Consider the following 17,749-nt stretch of genomic DNA (forward strand, 5'->3'; position numbering starts at 1 on the left):
AATAAAATATTATTTAAAAAAGAGTAATGTACAAAAGGGTCTGTGTATTGAAAATAAGATTTTATTTTCCCCCAGTTAAGGTCAAAGGCACCATTACGTGTTCTCATAGAACTATACACCTCTCCTTTGCTATACTTAGCACAGTTGTTAATTTGCATTTATTTGTATAATTATTTTATTAGTCTTCATTCCTTCTAACTCATTGTAAGTTCCCTCAGAATAAGAACCAAGTCTGTTTTTGCTCACTACTGTGTCCGCAACACTTATCAGTACAGTGCCTGGCATATATTAAATGTGCAGTAAACATTTATTAAATAATGAAAGTCTGTCACTAACATGGAAATATTAAAATATTAATTAAAATACCAAAATATCATTAGTAGCTTTTAGTCAAAAACATAATTTACCTGTCACATTTAAGTTCCTCAGGCCACTGGATCCCAAAAGTGTCAATTAATTTTTTGCAGTCAGAATATACTTTCTCACAAAATTTACGACAAGGTGGAACCACATGAATTTGCTCTGTGCACGTTGGTACAAAAGCTTTGCAAAGGAAAGTTTCAACATTTGGTGAACATTCCAGGTTTGCAAGAGGAAGAAAAAGCTATTAAGAAAAATAGCAAGATAAGGTTAGAAAACATTTTAATAACAAATGAAAGAAAAGAACATTTATGGTTTAAAGTATATACATTTTCACTTATACTTTTGGAGTCAAAAGAATCTTTAAATACCACTCTTAATATGATCAAATTTTGTCTGGTCTGTTAAAGATGTTTTAGTCTGTTAGACTTAGGAATCTTCATATACAATACAATAGTATTATTTTATTCAATAATACATTTTTCAAGAAGACATGCTAAATCAAAGCAAATCAAAAGCATGCATTGATTGCTAGGTGAAATACATTATACAAATGTTCAATTTATAAGTATATGCTGAAATACCTTAACACCATACACTGAGCATTCTGGAGAATAAAGCACTGTTCGTGGCAGAAGGAACAGCATGAAAAAGGTGTGAGGATCACGAGAACATGGTGCATTTCAGGGCAAGAAGTTCTATGTGACTAGAATATAAGGTCAAAGAGGTGGAGTCAAGGACAGACTAGAGAGAGGTGAGACTGGAGAGGTATGCTGGACCTGCTCATGCAGAGCATGAATGACATGCTAAGTTGCTTTGATTTTAAAATAAAGGAATGAAATACTATTGGAGAGTTTAAAGCAGGAAGTGACTTGAGTCTGACAGCTGAGTATGAATCCTAGAGCTACATTTACTGGCCATGTAACTTCGGCAAGTTATTTAACTTCTCTGTGTCTTAGTTTTTTCATCTGCAAAATGGCAATAATAACAGTACCTGTCTTGTAAGACTGTTGTGAATACTACGTTAATAAAATGTAGGCACTCAATAAATGTTAGTTATTGTGATTACACTTTTGAGCATAGGGATAGGTTCTGGATAAATATGGTATATTGACCGCATCTATTTATCCTCTTTTCCTTGTTTCTTCACTGAAATGACAGTAAAGAAAAAAAGGTATTACTCTGTTAGCAAATGAACAGGAGAGACTACATTAAGTGTATTTGAGTTTGCCAAAGAACAGAAGCAAAACAAAACAAAACATCTAAAAAGAAAGACCCAAATCTCTGAGTGACAAAAAGCTATTAGAGGAGAGAGAGATGTTGTAATTGGACATGGAAGTGGATTACAAAGGAGGAGTGGAGGGTTCCATAAGAGCTGCTCTGCCCTAAAGGATCTGAGAGTCTCAGTTCTTTTAGGCACCAAGTAGCATAAAAGGCTAAAACAAGGAATGTTTACAAATCAGTTTCTCTCTTTATTATCCCTTCACCCCCACCCCACGCAGGCAGATGACCACCAAGTTCCACCACGGTTGTTTCTAAGGAAATGGAGCTACAAATGTTCTGCCCTTGGGGTATCCAGCACAGGGCTGGGCTGTGACACAGTGCAGTGAAAAGAGGTGGAAGTGAGTAACAGTCCATCTAGGCAAATGTGAAGTCGTCATCCTGCATTTCCTGCTCGTTCGCAAAAGGTTGGCAGATGGGCATATGCCACCATCCCCACCTCTGGAAAAAACTCAACAGTCTTGGGGGAAAAAAACCTCTACATATTGACAATGAAAGAGCTTGAGTTCACCTTACTATGAAGCCCACCAGCCCCATTTGTGCACATGGAGATTTCAGTGCCCCACACAAATATAAATGGGCAGCGAAGATCATCAGGCATTTGAAGAAAGCCTTATGAAAGACAGAGACCCAAACAAGCAAGCAGATAAAAGGAAATCTGGAGAAAACAGAAATTGTGTGGTGAATAGAACAAAACAAAATAAATCACAAAATAAAAGCATTAATATCTTAAAATGAGATGCTATTGCTTCCATTAAAAAACAGGATGCTATGGAAAATTAAAATGATAAGGTAGCTGAAATAAAGAACTCTATAGGATTAGAAAATAAAGCTGAAGAAAGAGATGGACAATCAGAGAGAAAATCCTCCCAACTAGTCCAAGTGTCTAACACCTGCCTAAAGGGGTTTCAGAAATAAACAACAGGGAAAACGGGGGTGGGGTGATAATCAAATAAGGAATATAAGAATATTGCTCAGAACACAAGGATACTAGTCTTCGAAATGAAAAGGCTGGCATCACACTTTGCAAACCAACTTCTAAAACATTTCTGGGCTAAAACTTCAAACAATTAACTCCCCTTTACAGAGATCTCTCTCACATTCTCCTCTCTTTCCAAAACCCCAATTCGACATCTCATTCTCTCAGCTGATGATTGTTCCTAGTTCACTGAGAAAACAGAAACAACCAGATAATTTCCTCATCCTCTAACTAGATGTACCAACATACCTGCAGTTTATCCACATTCTCTGCCTTCTCTATTTCGATGGATGAACAACTTGAACTCCTAATCAACTAAGTCCTCCATTTGTACACTGGATCCTCCCTACTTCACTAGACAAAGACTTTGCTTCTGCAATTATCTCCTATTCTTGCAATAATTTCTCCCTCTATGCTACAGTGATTCCTCCATCAGACAAACTTGCTCTATTATTTCCCGCCATAACACACACACACGCACACACATACCTATCTTTTACTCTACATTATAATCCCCATCCAACTATTATTCCATTTTCCTATTCCTCTTTGGAAGAGCTTTGGAAAAGCTCTTCCAAATAGTTGTCTAAGCTTACTTTCTTCAATTCCACTCTTCACATTCCTTCTTGAGTCCAATTAGGTTTTGTCCCCATACTCCAGTGAAAACTGCTTGTCAAAGTTACCACAAACTCCACATTGCCAAATCCAATGGTCAATTTTGAGTCCTGATCCTACTCAAATCTTAACGACATCTGATGTAGTAGAGCCTGCCCTCCTCCTGAGATACTTTTTTTACTTGACTTCTAGGATACCAATTACCCCAGCTTTCTGCTTAACTCATTAGGTGTTCCTTTTCTGATCCTCTTCTAATTCCCAGTTCTAAGGAGCTCAGTCCTCAGACTTCTTCCCAATCTATGCTCACTCCTCAGGGGAAACTCACCTAGAATCATGGTATTAAATACCAACTATACATGAAAGGTTCCCAAATTTATCTCTGTTCCCCATCTCTCCTGTGAAACCCAGACTTGAATGACCATCTGCCTCCTGAACAACTCCATTTGCTGTCACCACACATCTCAAACCCATGTCTAAAACACAACTCAATCCCACTGTATCCTACCCCCTAAACTCTCCCTCAGTCTTCCCCATCTGAGTAAAATAGTGCCACTATTCACCAAACTGCTCAGGCCAAGAATCTAAAGATTCATACTTTTCTCTTTCTCTCACCCCATAATCAACCCATCAGCAAATCGTGTTCATTCTTCCTTCAAAATATATTTCAAATTTTACCATTTCTCACTATTACTACCCAATCTAAGCCACTACATCTTTAGTTACCTAGACTACTGAAATAACCTCTTAACAGGTCTCACGACTTCCTACTCTTGGTAATCTTACAGTCGATTTCCATACTAATCCATACTCCTACCAATGTGATTCTTTAAAATGTAAGTTTTAAAAGACTTACATTGTTCAAAAGACTCCGATAGAATAAATTCCAGAGTCCTTACCAAGTCCTATGAGGCCGTCTATTTCCTGCCCCTAGCTATGTCTCCAACTGCATTTCCTATTACTCTTTCTCTTATTCGCTCCACTGCCGTCAAACTGGCTTTTTGCTTCTCATTATTCCAGGTATATTTCTGTCTCAGAATCTTTGCATTTACTGTTCCCTTAACCTAGAACACTCTTCCTACAGATAGTCACCTAATTCATTTAAGTCTCTGCTCAACTGTCACCTCAGAGAGTCATTCCCTGCCCACTCTATGTAAAAAATTATCCTGTCATTCTTTGTTCCGTTACTCTGTTTTATATTTCTTTATAGTCCTTATCACTATCTGACATTTCATTATATACTAGTTTATTTCTTAATTCCTGTTTTCACCACTAGAATGTAAATTCCACAAGAAATTTTACTTATTCTGTTATAATCCCCAGTGCCTAGGACAGTATGTGTATGTGTGTGTATATATATTTCTCTATAGATATTTATTGAAATAAATGAATGACTATCCAAAACAATGAACAAGTTATATCAATAAAAAATTTCACAGCATCATGATAGAGATCATAAATATTTCCAGAGGGACAAAAATAGGTCACATGCAAAAGAATTAAATTCTGAATATTTGATAATACCAGATGCTAGAAGACATGAAGAAATTACTCTAATATTCTGAAGGAAAATTGCTTTCAACCTCGAGTTCTATACCCAACCAAACATTCAGATGAGGACAAAATAATGACCTTTTTGGCCCTGTAAGGAATCAAAAATTTTAACTTTCGAGCATCACTTTTTTAGGAAGCAACTACAGGATAATTTTTTCCTGAAACAAAGAAATATATACATAAAGTAGGGAGAAAAATAACATGGGATGCAGGAGTTAATTAATCCAACATTGGACAATGGCAAGAGGAAGCCTCAGCATGACAGCTACTTATCTAGTTCAACCAGAACAATCAGAGTATATTGACAGGAAGACAAACACTGAAGGAGAAAGGTCTCCAAGGGATAGAAGTGGGGAATTGGAATGCCACATCATATGATATTTTGAGCATCTGGGAAAATGGCTGCTAGGTGTTGGGACATCTGAGATACATTCACATAGATATATAAAAAACAAAGGAAATGGGGTAAAATGCAATTACTGCATTAAGTATGGGGGAGAGAGGTATTAAAAAAATTAATGCAATCAAAGTACACTACTTGACTATATAGTATACAATATTTAACATTCCAAGTAATATCAGTACTGACTATTGATCTAACCAAAAACTGTATTAGGAAGTTAGGAGAAGTAAAAATGGTAGAGCAAGAGAAATAAATTATCAATTATCATAAATAGATATACTACCTGAAGTTCTGGATTGATGACTCAATAAATAACAAACTAAGCATATTAGTTAGAGTACAGTAAGTCTTCACTTAACATCAATAGGTTCTGTGACTTTAAGTGAAACAGCATGAAAACAATTTTTACCACAGGCTAATTGACATAAACAAGAGATTTCTACAGCATCTGATTAAATGATAACAAAATAATGTTGAATGAAACTATGTTATTTAAGAAATTAATACCTCTTGCTGTATAGTGCACCTATCAAAAGAACACCTAAAGGAATTCAAAGTGGCTTCCTTTGGGAAGGGTAGGCAGGGACTGCTGTTTTTCTCTTAAAAGCCTTTAGTATTGAGGGTTTTTTCAGCTTTATTCAGGTATAAATGATATATGATAAACGACATGTGTAAAGCATGCAGTTTGATGGGGTTTGAAAGCATTACCACAACCAAGGTAATAAATATATCCATAACTACCAAAAGTTTCTTCTTGCCCCTTTATAATCCCTCTCTCCTATCTCTCTTTTCACCTCCCGCCTCCACATCTCAGTAACCTCCCACTGCTGGCAACCACTGACCTGTCACTATAGAGTGGTATTTTCTAGAATTTCACATAAATGAATCATACAGTATGTATTATTTTTTATCTGGCTTATTTCACTCAGTATTATTATTTTGAGATTCATCAATGTTGTTTTGTGTATCAATAGTTCATTCTTTTTAGTTGCTAAGTTGTATTCCATTGTTTAGCTATACCATAATTTGTTTATCCATCCATCTGTTGATGGATAATTTGAAGTGCCCATGGGACATTTGAGTGTGGATAGCTACTAGCAGACAGTACATAGAGCTATGCAGGTGAAAGACTTTAGGTTAAGGATATTGATTTGGAAGTTATCATTATAAAAATGGTAACAGAAATAACTGAATTAAATTACCTAAAGAACATGTAGAGTAAGAGAAGATGAAAATTCTGATTCAAGGGGAAATGCACTGAACTTATGTATTAACATCTCCTTCCTCTCCAAACACCATTGAAATGAGACAGAAGGTTTAAAGATTAAAAAAAAAAAAATCTATAGCTACACCCCCTCCCCCCTCAAAAACAAACAAACAAACAAAAAAACAGGGAAAGTCTCATCAGTGAACTATAAACTTTGAGAAATTTCTGAAAGATAGAAGGAACAAGGACTTCTTTTAGGAGTATGACCAACTAAATATCTCCTGCCATAAAAAATTCAGATTCTGGATAAACTGAAACAAATGTATTTAAAATGCACTGCTGAGCACTGTATATATCTAATAAAATAGCATAAAATATATAAAGTAAAAGGCAGCAAAACTACAAGGAGAAATGGACAATTCCATGATCATAATGAAATATTTCTTAATAAATGTAAGGCCAAGCAGGCAAAAAAATTAAGTAAATATAAGAGGAGAATACACTAAAATTAACAAGTCTGATTTAAAGGGCACATACAGAACCCACACCCAACAATTAGAGGACACTGAACCAGTGGAAAGTTCACTCTGTCCTGATGGGGCAAAGTGACTGAGCAAAGACAGGGCTGCCACAGTTGATACACTATCTTCCCTTATTTGAATGATGCTGAGACCTGACCCTTTGCCACCTACAAGGAACTTGGAGGCAAACTGCAGAATATGGTCTCAATTTTCTCTATCCTTTGGAGGAAAATGCCCAGATTGTGTGAGTAACCTCCTTTGGGGCTGAGGTGGAACAAGGGGAGGCATGGCCAACTGGTAGCATTTACCTCTTTGTTTACTGTGCCAAAGAAACATAGTACCTAAAATTTTTGAGTATCTGGTAATTAGATCCTACGGGCGAAGGAATTAAAACATACCATGTTTAACATTCTTCTAACTCAGAATCCAGTTTGCAATAGCTATGATAAACTGATGGTCAGCACTTAAGAACTATTATTGTCCAGTTTAAGGGTAGGTAAAATAAAAGTAACACATGTAGTTTTGCTGTAACAAAATTATTTTCTTACAGTGCAAACATGGCAAGTCACATCCTTTGTTTAACTTTTTCAGAGTGCCAATACTTGTTAATTCAACGATGTAAATACTTATGAAGTCTGCAGAGGATAAATCAGATGTTGAAAACCCAAATACCTTCAGAGGCTAGGCAGGTAAATCCAAGAGCATGTAAGATAATAGGGAGTAGCTGGATAACGGCTGCTACTCAGTTCCATCAGATGTTATTTGGGAATGTGGTTCCAGAATAGTCAGATATGTCAATATTCATAAGAAAACAGAATCTGGGTTTTTATGTGAAATCTTCAAAATTTAAAATTTTGTCTTTATTTTTATTTTTTTCCAAATCACAACATTTATATTTTATTTTGTCATCCCTTGAAATTCCAAAACAAGCTATGTCAGGGAAAAATCTGTGGGTAATGACACATTTCATTCAGTCTTCATCATAAGTAACTGGGATTTTTTTTTTAGACAGGGTGATACGGGAAGCTCACAAGATATGCTATCAAACAGAAATTCTGTTGCATTAATATATTTAAAATACTGTGCAAAAAGGGCAAACAAAACATGTCTTTAGGTGACATACAGTGTGGGTCACTAACTTTCAAATTCTGTTGCAAGCCAACAGATACAAAGAATTTTAGACTTGGAAGGGACCTGAGAGGCCTTCTAAATCTATTATTTTCAAAGTGTGTGTGTATGTGCTTTCCCAAGGAACATTTCCTTTGAATAAGAGGTTACAAAGAAGACTGATATAGTAAATAAGTAAATAAAAGCACAGCTGCTCTGGCTGAAGATGAAGCCCTCCTTCTTGAGATCTCTCACTGCTCCACTTCACCGGTGACCTCAAAGCACCTCCAGAGGTCACGGTTTAAAACTATTGACCTAATCCAAACCCCCAAATTACAAATGAGAAAAGGCAATCCAATTTCTTATTGAAAGTGTTATTGAAATCCAAAAATCTAGTCTGAATTAGAATTTAAGTGCCCTTATTCCTGATCTAATGCTTTTACCAATACTATAGCTACTAATAATAGATCAGAGCTTGGATTTTTTTTAGTACTTACAATAAGCTAGACACTGTGCTTTCTCATATGTTAGTTCTTTTTGCAACAATCCTGTGAGTAGGTGTTCTGATCACCACCTTTCAGATGAGGCTCTAAGAGGTGAGGCAACTTTTAATAGGGTCACATGTGTACTAAGTGGCAACCAGGATGTTCATCTGGATTTGTATGACTCCAGAGTATGTCCTCTTTAATCCTGACACTATGCTGCCAACAAGGAGAGGAAAAAAACCTATACTCAGAAAATTATAAGACACTGAAGAAAGAAATAGAAGAAGGTACAAATAAATGGAAGCATATATCCTGCTCATGGACAGGAAGAATTAACATTGTTAAAATGTCCATACTACCAAAAGTGATCAAATAGATTTAATGCAATCCCTAACAAAATACCAATGGCATTTTTCACAGAACTAGAATATATAATTCTAAAATTTATATGGCACCACAAAAGACTCCAAATAGCCAAAGCAAGCTTGAAAAAGAACAAAGTTGTAGGTATCATACTACCTAATAGTAAACTATACTACAAAGCTATAGTAATCAAAACAGACATACAGATCAATAGAAGAGAACAGAGAACTCAGAAATAAGCCTATACCTATATGGTCAATTAATCTATGACAAAGGAGGCAAGAATACACAATGGGGTAAAGACAGTTTATTCAATCAATGGTGTTGAGAAAACTGGACAGAAATTTGCAAAAAAAAAAAAAATGAAACTAGAGAAACTTTTCATACCATATACAATAATAAAATCAAAATGTATTAAAGACAAATCTAAGACCCCAAACCATAAACCTCCTAGAAGAAAGCATAGGCAGTAAACTCCCTGACATTGTTCTTAGTAATTTTTTCCCGATATATCTCCTCGGGCAAGGGAAACAAAAAAATACACAAATGAGACTATATCAAACTAAAAAATTTTTGCACAGCAAAGGAAACCATCAACAAAATGAAAAGACAACATACTGAACAGGAGAAGATATCTGCCAATGATACATCCAATCAGGAGTTAATATCCAGAATTTATAAAGAACTCATAACTTACTACCAAAAAAACAAACAATCCAATTAAAAAACGGGCAGAGGCCCTGAATAGACATTTCTCCAAAGAGGACATACAGATGGCTAATAGACATATGAATAGATGTTCAATGTCACTAACCATCAGAGAAATGCAAATTAAAACTACAATGGGATATCACCTCATACCTATCATCAATAAATGACAAGTGTTGGTGAGGACATGAAAAGGGAATCCCTGTACACTGATGGTGAGATTGCAAACTGGTGCAGCCACTATGAAAAAACAGTATGGAGGTTTCTCAAAAAATTTAAAATAGAACTACCTTATGCCCCAGCAATTCTACTTTTGAGTATTTATCTAAAGAAATCCAAAACGTTAACTTAAAAAGATATATGTACCCCTATTTATTGCAGCATTATTTATGATAGCCAAGATATGGAAGCGACCTAATTGCCCATCAATAGATGACTGGATAAAGAAGTTGTGGTACATATATACAATGGAATATTACTTGGCCATAAAAAAGAATGAAATCTTATCATCTACAACAATATGGATGGACTCAGAGGATATTGTGCAAAGTCAGACAGAGGAAGAAAAATACTATATGATTTCACTTATATGTGGAATATAAAGAACGAAATAAATGAACAAACAAAACAAAAACAGACTCATAGATACAGAGAACAAACTGATGGTTGCCAGATGGGAAGGGGGTCAGGAGGCTAAGTATAAAAGGTGAAGAGATTAAGAAGTACAAAATAGTCACAGGGATATAAAGTATACCATAGGGAATATAGTCAATGGTACTGTAATGACTATATATGGTGCCAGGTGGGTACTAGGCTTATCAGGGGGATCACTTTGTAAATTACATAAATGTCTAACCACTATGCTGTACTCCTGAAACTAAATAATACTGAATGTCAAGTGTAACTGAAAAATTTTAAAAAGGAAAAAAATGTTACTTGAAAACAGCATAAAAAACACAATATCAAATGAGGCTTGGGAATATTCTACATGAAACAAAATCCTCTGAAAAAAACAGATGTTCACAACAGGACATATAACCGAAAACTATAAAACCTCAAGTTATGTTTATCGCATTCCAGATGATGTATGTACCTACTGAAGTAGGTAATTTTTGAACGAATAATTTTAGAACAAATAGCACTTTAAATAATGGGTAGTCAGCCTATTATTGAATTTAACCCAATCAGTTAAAAACATAAACCAAATAAGTGTATTTCACTAATCTTTTGAAGTAAATACCTTGATAGAAATATTTTATACTCTTCTACAAAAAGTCCTAAGTATCACTCTCAAAAACCTAAATTTGAAATAAAAAGGCTATTAACTTGGCTCACTGTGGTATTTCTTATGTCTTTAATTTTACACTCAGAATTCCATCATTTTGTTAAACTAGTATTTAGCATGATAAGTGCTACGTAAACCCATGTTGAACAAAGAGTCAAACTTCCTAGTCTCTTCAGTCTATTCCTTTTACTCCTTCTTAGTGACACCTTCGACTCTCTCAGTAACCCAGTGCCTTCATGGTCTTTGCCGTGAATTTCTCTTTTTCAAAGGCTCAGAAACTCATCGAGTAACTAATGACAACATAAAATACCAGTAATGCTTTTGAGAGTCTACCATTCAATATTAAGTAAAATAGTCCTGTTAATCATAGTTTTAATGCTCAGAAAAATAAAAAGTAGGCTCCTTTAAAGACATGGTAAGTCCCTGGAAGAAATCCTGTGGTAGTTAACTATTAGTACTAGCAAGGATGAGGAAGAAGAGATCAATTTAAGAAGGCAACTTATACCTCCATTCTGAAAAATAGCCAGAGCCAAACTATGATAAATAGACAATGAGAACCAAAATATGTGAGGTATTTTATACAATCCTTTACTGGAAATGATGTCAGCATTGTAACTCTGGCTGTAGCTCCATCATTAACTACCAGTGCCACCTTTTGCAGATGATTTTCTGTCTTTGAGTCTCAGAGCATCCATTAGTAAAATGAGAGCTAAATGGTCAGTACAATCACTACACTGACTTCCCAGATAAACATTATTATGGTAGAAAGGGCCAAACGAAAATCATTAGAGGTCTTCCTTTTATCATAACAGAAAATCAAAAGCTTTACTGCAGATTAGGGGACTTTCAGAGATTAGTAACACCATCAAAAACATTCAGGGGTAGTAATTCTTAGCACCTGCCCATTTTAATTCTCCTGCACAACTGGATATGTTATTAATAGACTATCTTAAGCAACCTTAATCAAATGGCTAAGGTGCTTTTCCAGATGTGGTCTCTTTACTGTAGCAAATCAGGATAGCCCTGGCACCTCACATGCAGCTATAATCTGAACATTTTTTTCTCCAAAAGCAATTTACTTTCGCCTAGCAGGGACAGCAGCACATCTTACCAACTTGCCTCAGAGCAGCGGCTCTCAAAGAGTGAATCAACAGCATTAGCATCCCCTAGGAACTTGTTAGAAATGCAAATTCTGCATACCATCCACTGGAATCCCACTGGTACATGGAGGCAGCCACTCTACCAGTGAACGAGGAATTCTGGGGGTGGTGTCAGTAATCTGTGCTTTAACAAGCCCTTTAGATGATCTAGATGCACACCAAAGTCTAGAAGCACTGCCTTAAAAGAAACTCAGCTCTTCACCTCTGAGCTTCAATTTCATTGTCACAAACTAACCACATCACAATTGGACAGGACATTATACTGGCCCATCATATTTAAGACACAAAGCTGATGAGGCCATAGATATATGCCGATGAGGAGATTAACTCTACATAAATAAAAGGGACCTTCCCCCTTGGTTTTGCTAATACTTCCAGCTACAGACTGGACAAAACTATGGGTCATCTAGAGTAATCAACCCAAGCCATTGCTCGCGAATGGTGTATTACCTGACTCACTCACGACATCAGGTGTACTCAAATAGCATTCAGCTTCAAGTGGCCTACGCAGAATTAAAGACATGGGAAAGTAGCATGAGCATATTACTCACACTCTCAGAATGCCTACTTCTCCCATACTACTGCCTCTTCCTTAAAACACACCAGCCAGCACCCTCATGACATGATAATGGAAGGAACCAATAATATGTGGCACTGTAAGATCCTGAAGAGAAAGTCTGGATTAGAATTCTAATAGAGAGTAATCAAAAGAAAAAAAGATATTTTAATGTTTTAAAAATATAAAAAGCTAAGCCTAAGCAGAGTGGTCCTGCAGCAGTATCTTGGCTGTGCTTTGCCTCATTTAGTACTAAAGACATAAAATATGTATAAACATTTGTCACTTTCTGAAGCATGAATCAGAATCCCACTGGTACATGGAGGCAGCCACTTTACCAGTGAACAAGACCAAGTAACTGCAAAGTGTCTGATTCTCACCTCAGGTTTCTGCTTTCTACTCCCGTGACACACAGTAACTCTCGAGAAGTAATAAAAGCTTCATTTCTTATTTTAAAATGGCAACAAAAAGAAAGCCATCTTCTACTGATGATAATGAAAATGGAGAGAAAGTGAAAAAAGTGATGGGCCCTAGCTAGACAACAGACTCATTAAAGACCTAAAGAGATCCTTAAATGTCTATACTTCACCAAATAAATACTGTCAAAGTGGTTACAAGGGTTTGAATAAATTCTTTGAGAATATTAATGGGCTACTGCATAATAAAGTGGTAAAAACTCCACTTATTTTCATGAATGTGACCAATCTTAGGCAGTCAACTTCTTTAAAAAACAAAGCAGAGCCTGGAATACAAGAGAAGAATAAACAGCAAAAATGTTCATTATCTCTATAATGGAAAACTTGCTATTTTTGCAATATTTCTTAGCAGAGAGAACTACAAATTTTTCATTGTTTCCCCCAAACGGCTTTCTTTTGGAAATTAGACAAATATGCACAGTAATTTGTTGGCATTACAAAAAAAAATCTCTCTAGTGATGTGTCAATTAAGTTTTTAATTTAAAACTTGTAACTTGAAAAACTAATTCTAGGGAACTTACACATTCAATAACATTAGTGAATGAATACATGACAAATATACAAGCTTGAGTAATAAGGCTTCATTATTTACCCGCCAGATTCTCAAGGAAAGAGAATCACAACACAATAGTCTCCCCATGGTCTGAAAGAACCACGTCCCTTTGTGGACAGGCTCTCCTGAGGACACAACTAATAATATCCTAGACTGTGGAATACCAGGGAATGACTCTGTAGGAACCTTGTGCCTATCAGCAGAGCCTCCAAGAGGAAATACTGTCCTCTGTTCACATACAAGTCTAACCCTGATTCTCAGACTCAGAATTTGTTAAGGTACTTTCTCTACTAATTTAACACATCATCACAAAGGAAACTTGTGGTTTCTACATTTAAACCACAATAGTAGCCGCTATACACATAAATGACTTAGAACATTTTAATATTTATTTCATTTTCAATAACTCAATAGCTTACTTTCACAATAGTTAACAGCTATTTTCAGAAAGCCTTCTCTGAAAAAGAGATTAGCCACACTAAACATTTCCTTGCCTGTGTAGCGGGGAGTGGGGAGGTGGTATAAGAATAGAGAATAAGGAGGGAAGGAAGGGGTTCACTAGACTCTACTAAAAGCAGAAAAACGAAAATGTTTAAACACCACTGCCCGATACAAATAGTTTTTCTTAAAAGTTTGTTTATAGTTTTTCTCCATCTTTTTATTTTTAATTGAATAGTGACATTTCAGTAATACATATTAACAGGTGGTAAGGAAAAGGTTTTGTTTTGGGGGGTTTTTTTTGGCTCACTTCCCTTTAGACTGTTCAAAAGTGGAATGACCACATGCTATTCCAACACAATACATGACTTTGCTTTTGCCTAGACCTCAATGAAGGCAATTCAAACAGAAAAATAAATATTCCTGTTTCCATTTTCCCTAGATCAGTCTCAGCTCTTTTTGGATGAAATCGGTCTCTCAAGGGACATCAACCTAACAATTTGAGAAACAATGCTCTTGATATGAAACAAAAAGGAACACAATGGAAAACCAGCAGCCATTTGTTTTTCCACTTGGGAGAATTAAACTATACAACATCCTTTTCATTATAAAGCCAAGTTACTATTCAGAATTGTAAATTAACTCTTTGTAATACAAATGACTTTAGCTTCAGATAATAAAATAAGGAAAAAACTGAAGTCTCTGATTTCAAGCAATCTCTGAAACAAAAGAACCAGGATATCCCAGTCAGATCTTTTTGTCTGTGATAAACTTGACTTAAAAAAAATAATCGTGTCAAGTAAATAACATAGAATTCAGGTAACATTAATAAGAATGCACAAGAATGTTTACTTACACCTGCTATACATGTATGATCCTTAACAACACTATCAAGTACTTTAAACTAGGGTTTAGCAAACTACTGCCTGTTTTTGTAAATAAAGTTTTATTGAAACATATCTACACTCATTTGTTTATGTATTGTTTATGGCTGATATTGCTGCAACTGCAGAGCTGAATAGCTGTGACAGACACTATATGGTTTGCAAAGGCAAAATATTTATTATTTGTCCCTTTACAGAAAGAGTTAGAATTCCCTGTTCTAAATCAGTGGGTCTCAAACTTTAACATCATAAGAAACATCTGAACAGCTTTTTTAAATACAATTTTGTGGGCTCTATCTCTACAATAGGTTGGGATGAGGTTCAAAAACTTGCATCTCTAACAAGCTCACAAGCTGCTGGTCTATGAACTAAACTTTGAGAACCACTGCTCTAAACCATCTCATATAATCACAGATCAGCAATGACCACAAATGCTATAAATTTTAAAACAGGATAGCCATCACAGAAAATGAAAAGTTAAGGCATAAAAGAGGAATGAGATAGATCTCTTGACTAATATGGAATTTCTGGTAGCTAAGAAAGCACAACTGGTTGCCATAAGCATCAGATAATTCTTCAGCCCCTCACTAACATTAATTCAGAGTGAACAGTGGAAATTCAACAGGGACCAGCAGGAACCAAAGACAGACACTTGAGTTGGAGGTGTAAAGCTCAATCTGTTCTTTAGAGAAGTTGTAAAACACTTTTTTAAAAAAGTAAAAACAGTTAGTAATTTAGTGCTTGACTGGACTATAAATTTAAGTATTAAAGTGCAATGTTTGAAAAAAATCTGGCACATACGGTTTATAATACAATAGTCCAATCTCAAGATGATCCCTTCACTCCATATAAATAAATACAGATGGTTAAAAATCTAATTCTTTAAATAAACTCTAACAAATATGTGTTAAGCTAATTTGGGAAAAGAACATAGAGGATGTCAACTATTCTATTAGAACTAAGTTTAGGCAGAAAGTGGACGATATGTAAACCACCTAAAAATATTAGAATGTTTTTTACTTGGATACTGCAGAAGACAGAGGTAGAAGGTAAAGATTTCGGGAAGGGAAATCCTCTTTGCTGATTTATTCAGCCTTTTTCTTTATTCAGCCTTTAATGAACATCTACCATGCTCAGAGGCACTATACTGGGCAGTAGGGATAGAAATAAATAAACACTATCTCTACTTTCAACAAGCTCATAATCCAGTGAGAGAGCCATGTAAACAATTGCAGTACAGCATAATAAATAAGAACTGTCATATATATTAAGTACTATTACAGTGTAAAGAGTGAGCTGATTAAATAAGCTTGGGAGAAATGTGAAAGAAGGCTTCACTAAGCACAGTTATTGCTTTGGGACCTGAGGAAACTGAGCTGCTGAAGAGGGTAGGCAAAGAGCCCAGAAGGCAGTGGATACAATAGATGTACAGAGGTATGGTAGTGAGAGAGAGAGAGAGTAAAATGGATCTGAGTTCTACAAATATGTTTGTTTGAGTGAAGCAGAGTGTTTGGAAGGGACCAGATGGGAGGCTAGACAGAAAGGCAGAGTGCCACATGAAGAGCCTTGGGTGCTGCACTAGAGTCAAGCCTTTATTTTGCCAGCTTTAGGGAAATCGTGAAGAATTTAACCTCAAGTGGACTATGTGGATTTGTATTTTAACAAATCACTTTGGTACCACAGAAGGAGCAGCTGAAGGCTAAGGATTTTATTTCTGATCTAAAAATTCTGATGAGATTTTGTATTCAAGGCACAGATGAGAGGAAAAGGAGGGAGACATGAGTAAAGGTAAAAAAAAAAATACAAAATAAAAAAAAAACAACTCCCAGTTTAATTTTTATTTAAATAAAGTTTTCAAAGAAGCAGCAAAGACTAAATTAACACATCACATTCTGAATCTTAGGAAATATTTTCTTTTTTATCCAATAAAGGCAAAGGTAAAAAAAAAAGTTAAAGATGACATCAGAGTCCATGCTGACAGAGAAGACTGTGTCATCAGTGCTCAGACCTGAGCAAGTCATAACTTCTTTGGGTTTCAGTTTCTTCACCTATATATATGAAGGATTCAGGTGTTCTTAACCTGGGCTGCAAATAGGAGTATATTTCAATATGTTTCCTTTGTAATCCTACTGATTTTATTTAAATTTTAAAACATTCCCTTGTTCACAGAAGGCATCGATGGCACAAAAGAGGTTAAGAAGCTCTGCATGATATTTAGGGTGACTTATAACTCTCAAATGATAGTATTTCAGATATTTAATATAGGAACTAAATGAGAATGCCACTGGCTAGGGACAAATAATAATGGGGTAATAGGATAAACACAAAACTATGGACCAAAAAAAGTGATATACAGGGGTTTAAAGTCTGACTCAGGTTGATATTTTGTCTTTCCATTTCCCCTTCTTTGAGGACTTAAGTTAATGCTGGTATTAAATGACTGTTTGATGACTTTCTTTTATATGCATAAACCTACTGAAATATGATTTATAGAATAAAACTTAATAGTAAAGATATTATATATATATATCTTTAAATAAAGAACATAAGAATAAAATGTTCTTGATGTCTAGACACAAAATTACCTGGGAAAGAAGCTAGGTAAATAAAAAATAACCTTTTTTTTTCAGATTTTAAAAGACATGTGTAGAACAAAATTAGTTCTTATCATCTTACCATTATAGGCATTTAATAGCAGGATGCATCTCTTCCCTAGAACTCTAAATGACCTATATTTATAAGATGGATGTTAGCATTCAAACTTAAAATGTATGTAGCTACTACACAGAAAGGGAAGAAGATTTAAAAAAAAAAAAA

General features: G+C 35.3%; 1 protein-coding gene across 1 annotated transcript in view; it reads right to left on the minus strand.

Moving 5' to 3' along the window:
* The window catches only part of FZD6 (frizzled class receptor 6), a 28,859-nt gene that overhangs the window by 8,571 nt on the left and 2,539 nt on the right, over positions 1–17,749 (minus strand). Inside the window, exon 3 of the mRNA XM_039853994.1 lies at positions 408–604. Coding sequence (XP_039709928.1) covers positions 408–604 — 197 coding nt within the window. The remainder of the gene's footprint in view (positions 1–407; positions 605–17,749) is intronic.

Source organism: Pteropus medius, unplaced genomic scaffold, assembly GCF_902729225.1.
Source record: "Pteropus medius unplaced genomic scaffold, Ma_sr-lr_union100, whole genome shotgun sequence".
In the NCBI taxonomy this organism is placed as follows: domain Eukaryota; kingdom Metazoa; phylum Chordata; class Mammalia; order Chiroptera; family Pteropodidae; genus Pteropus; species Pteropus medius.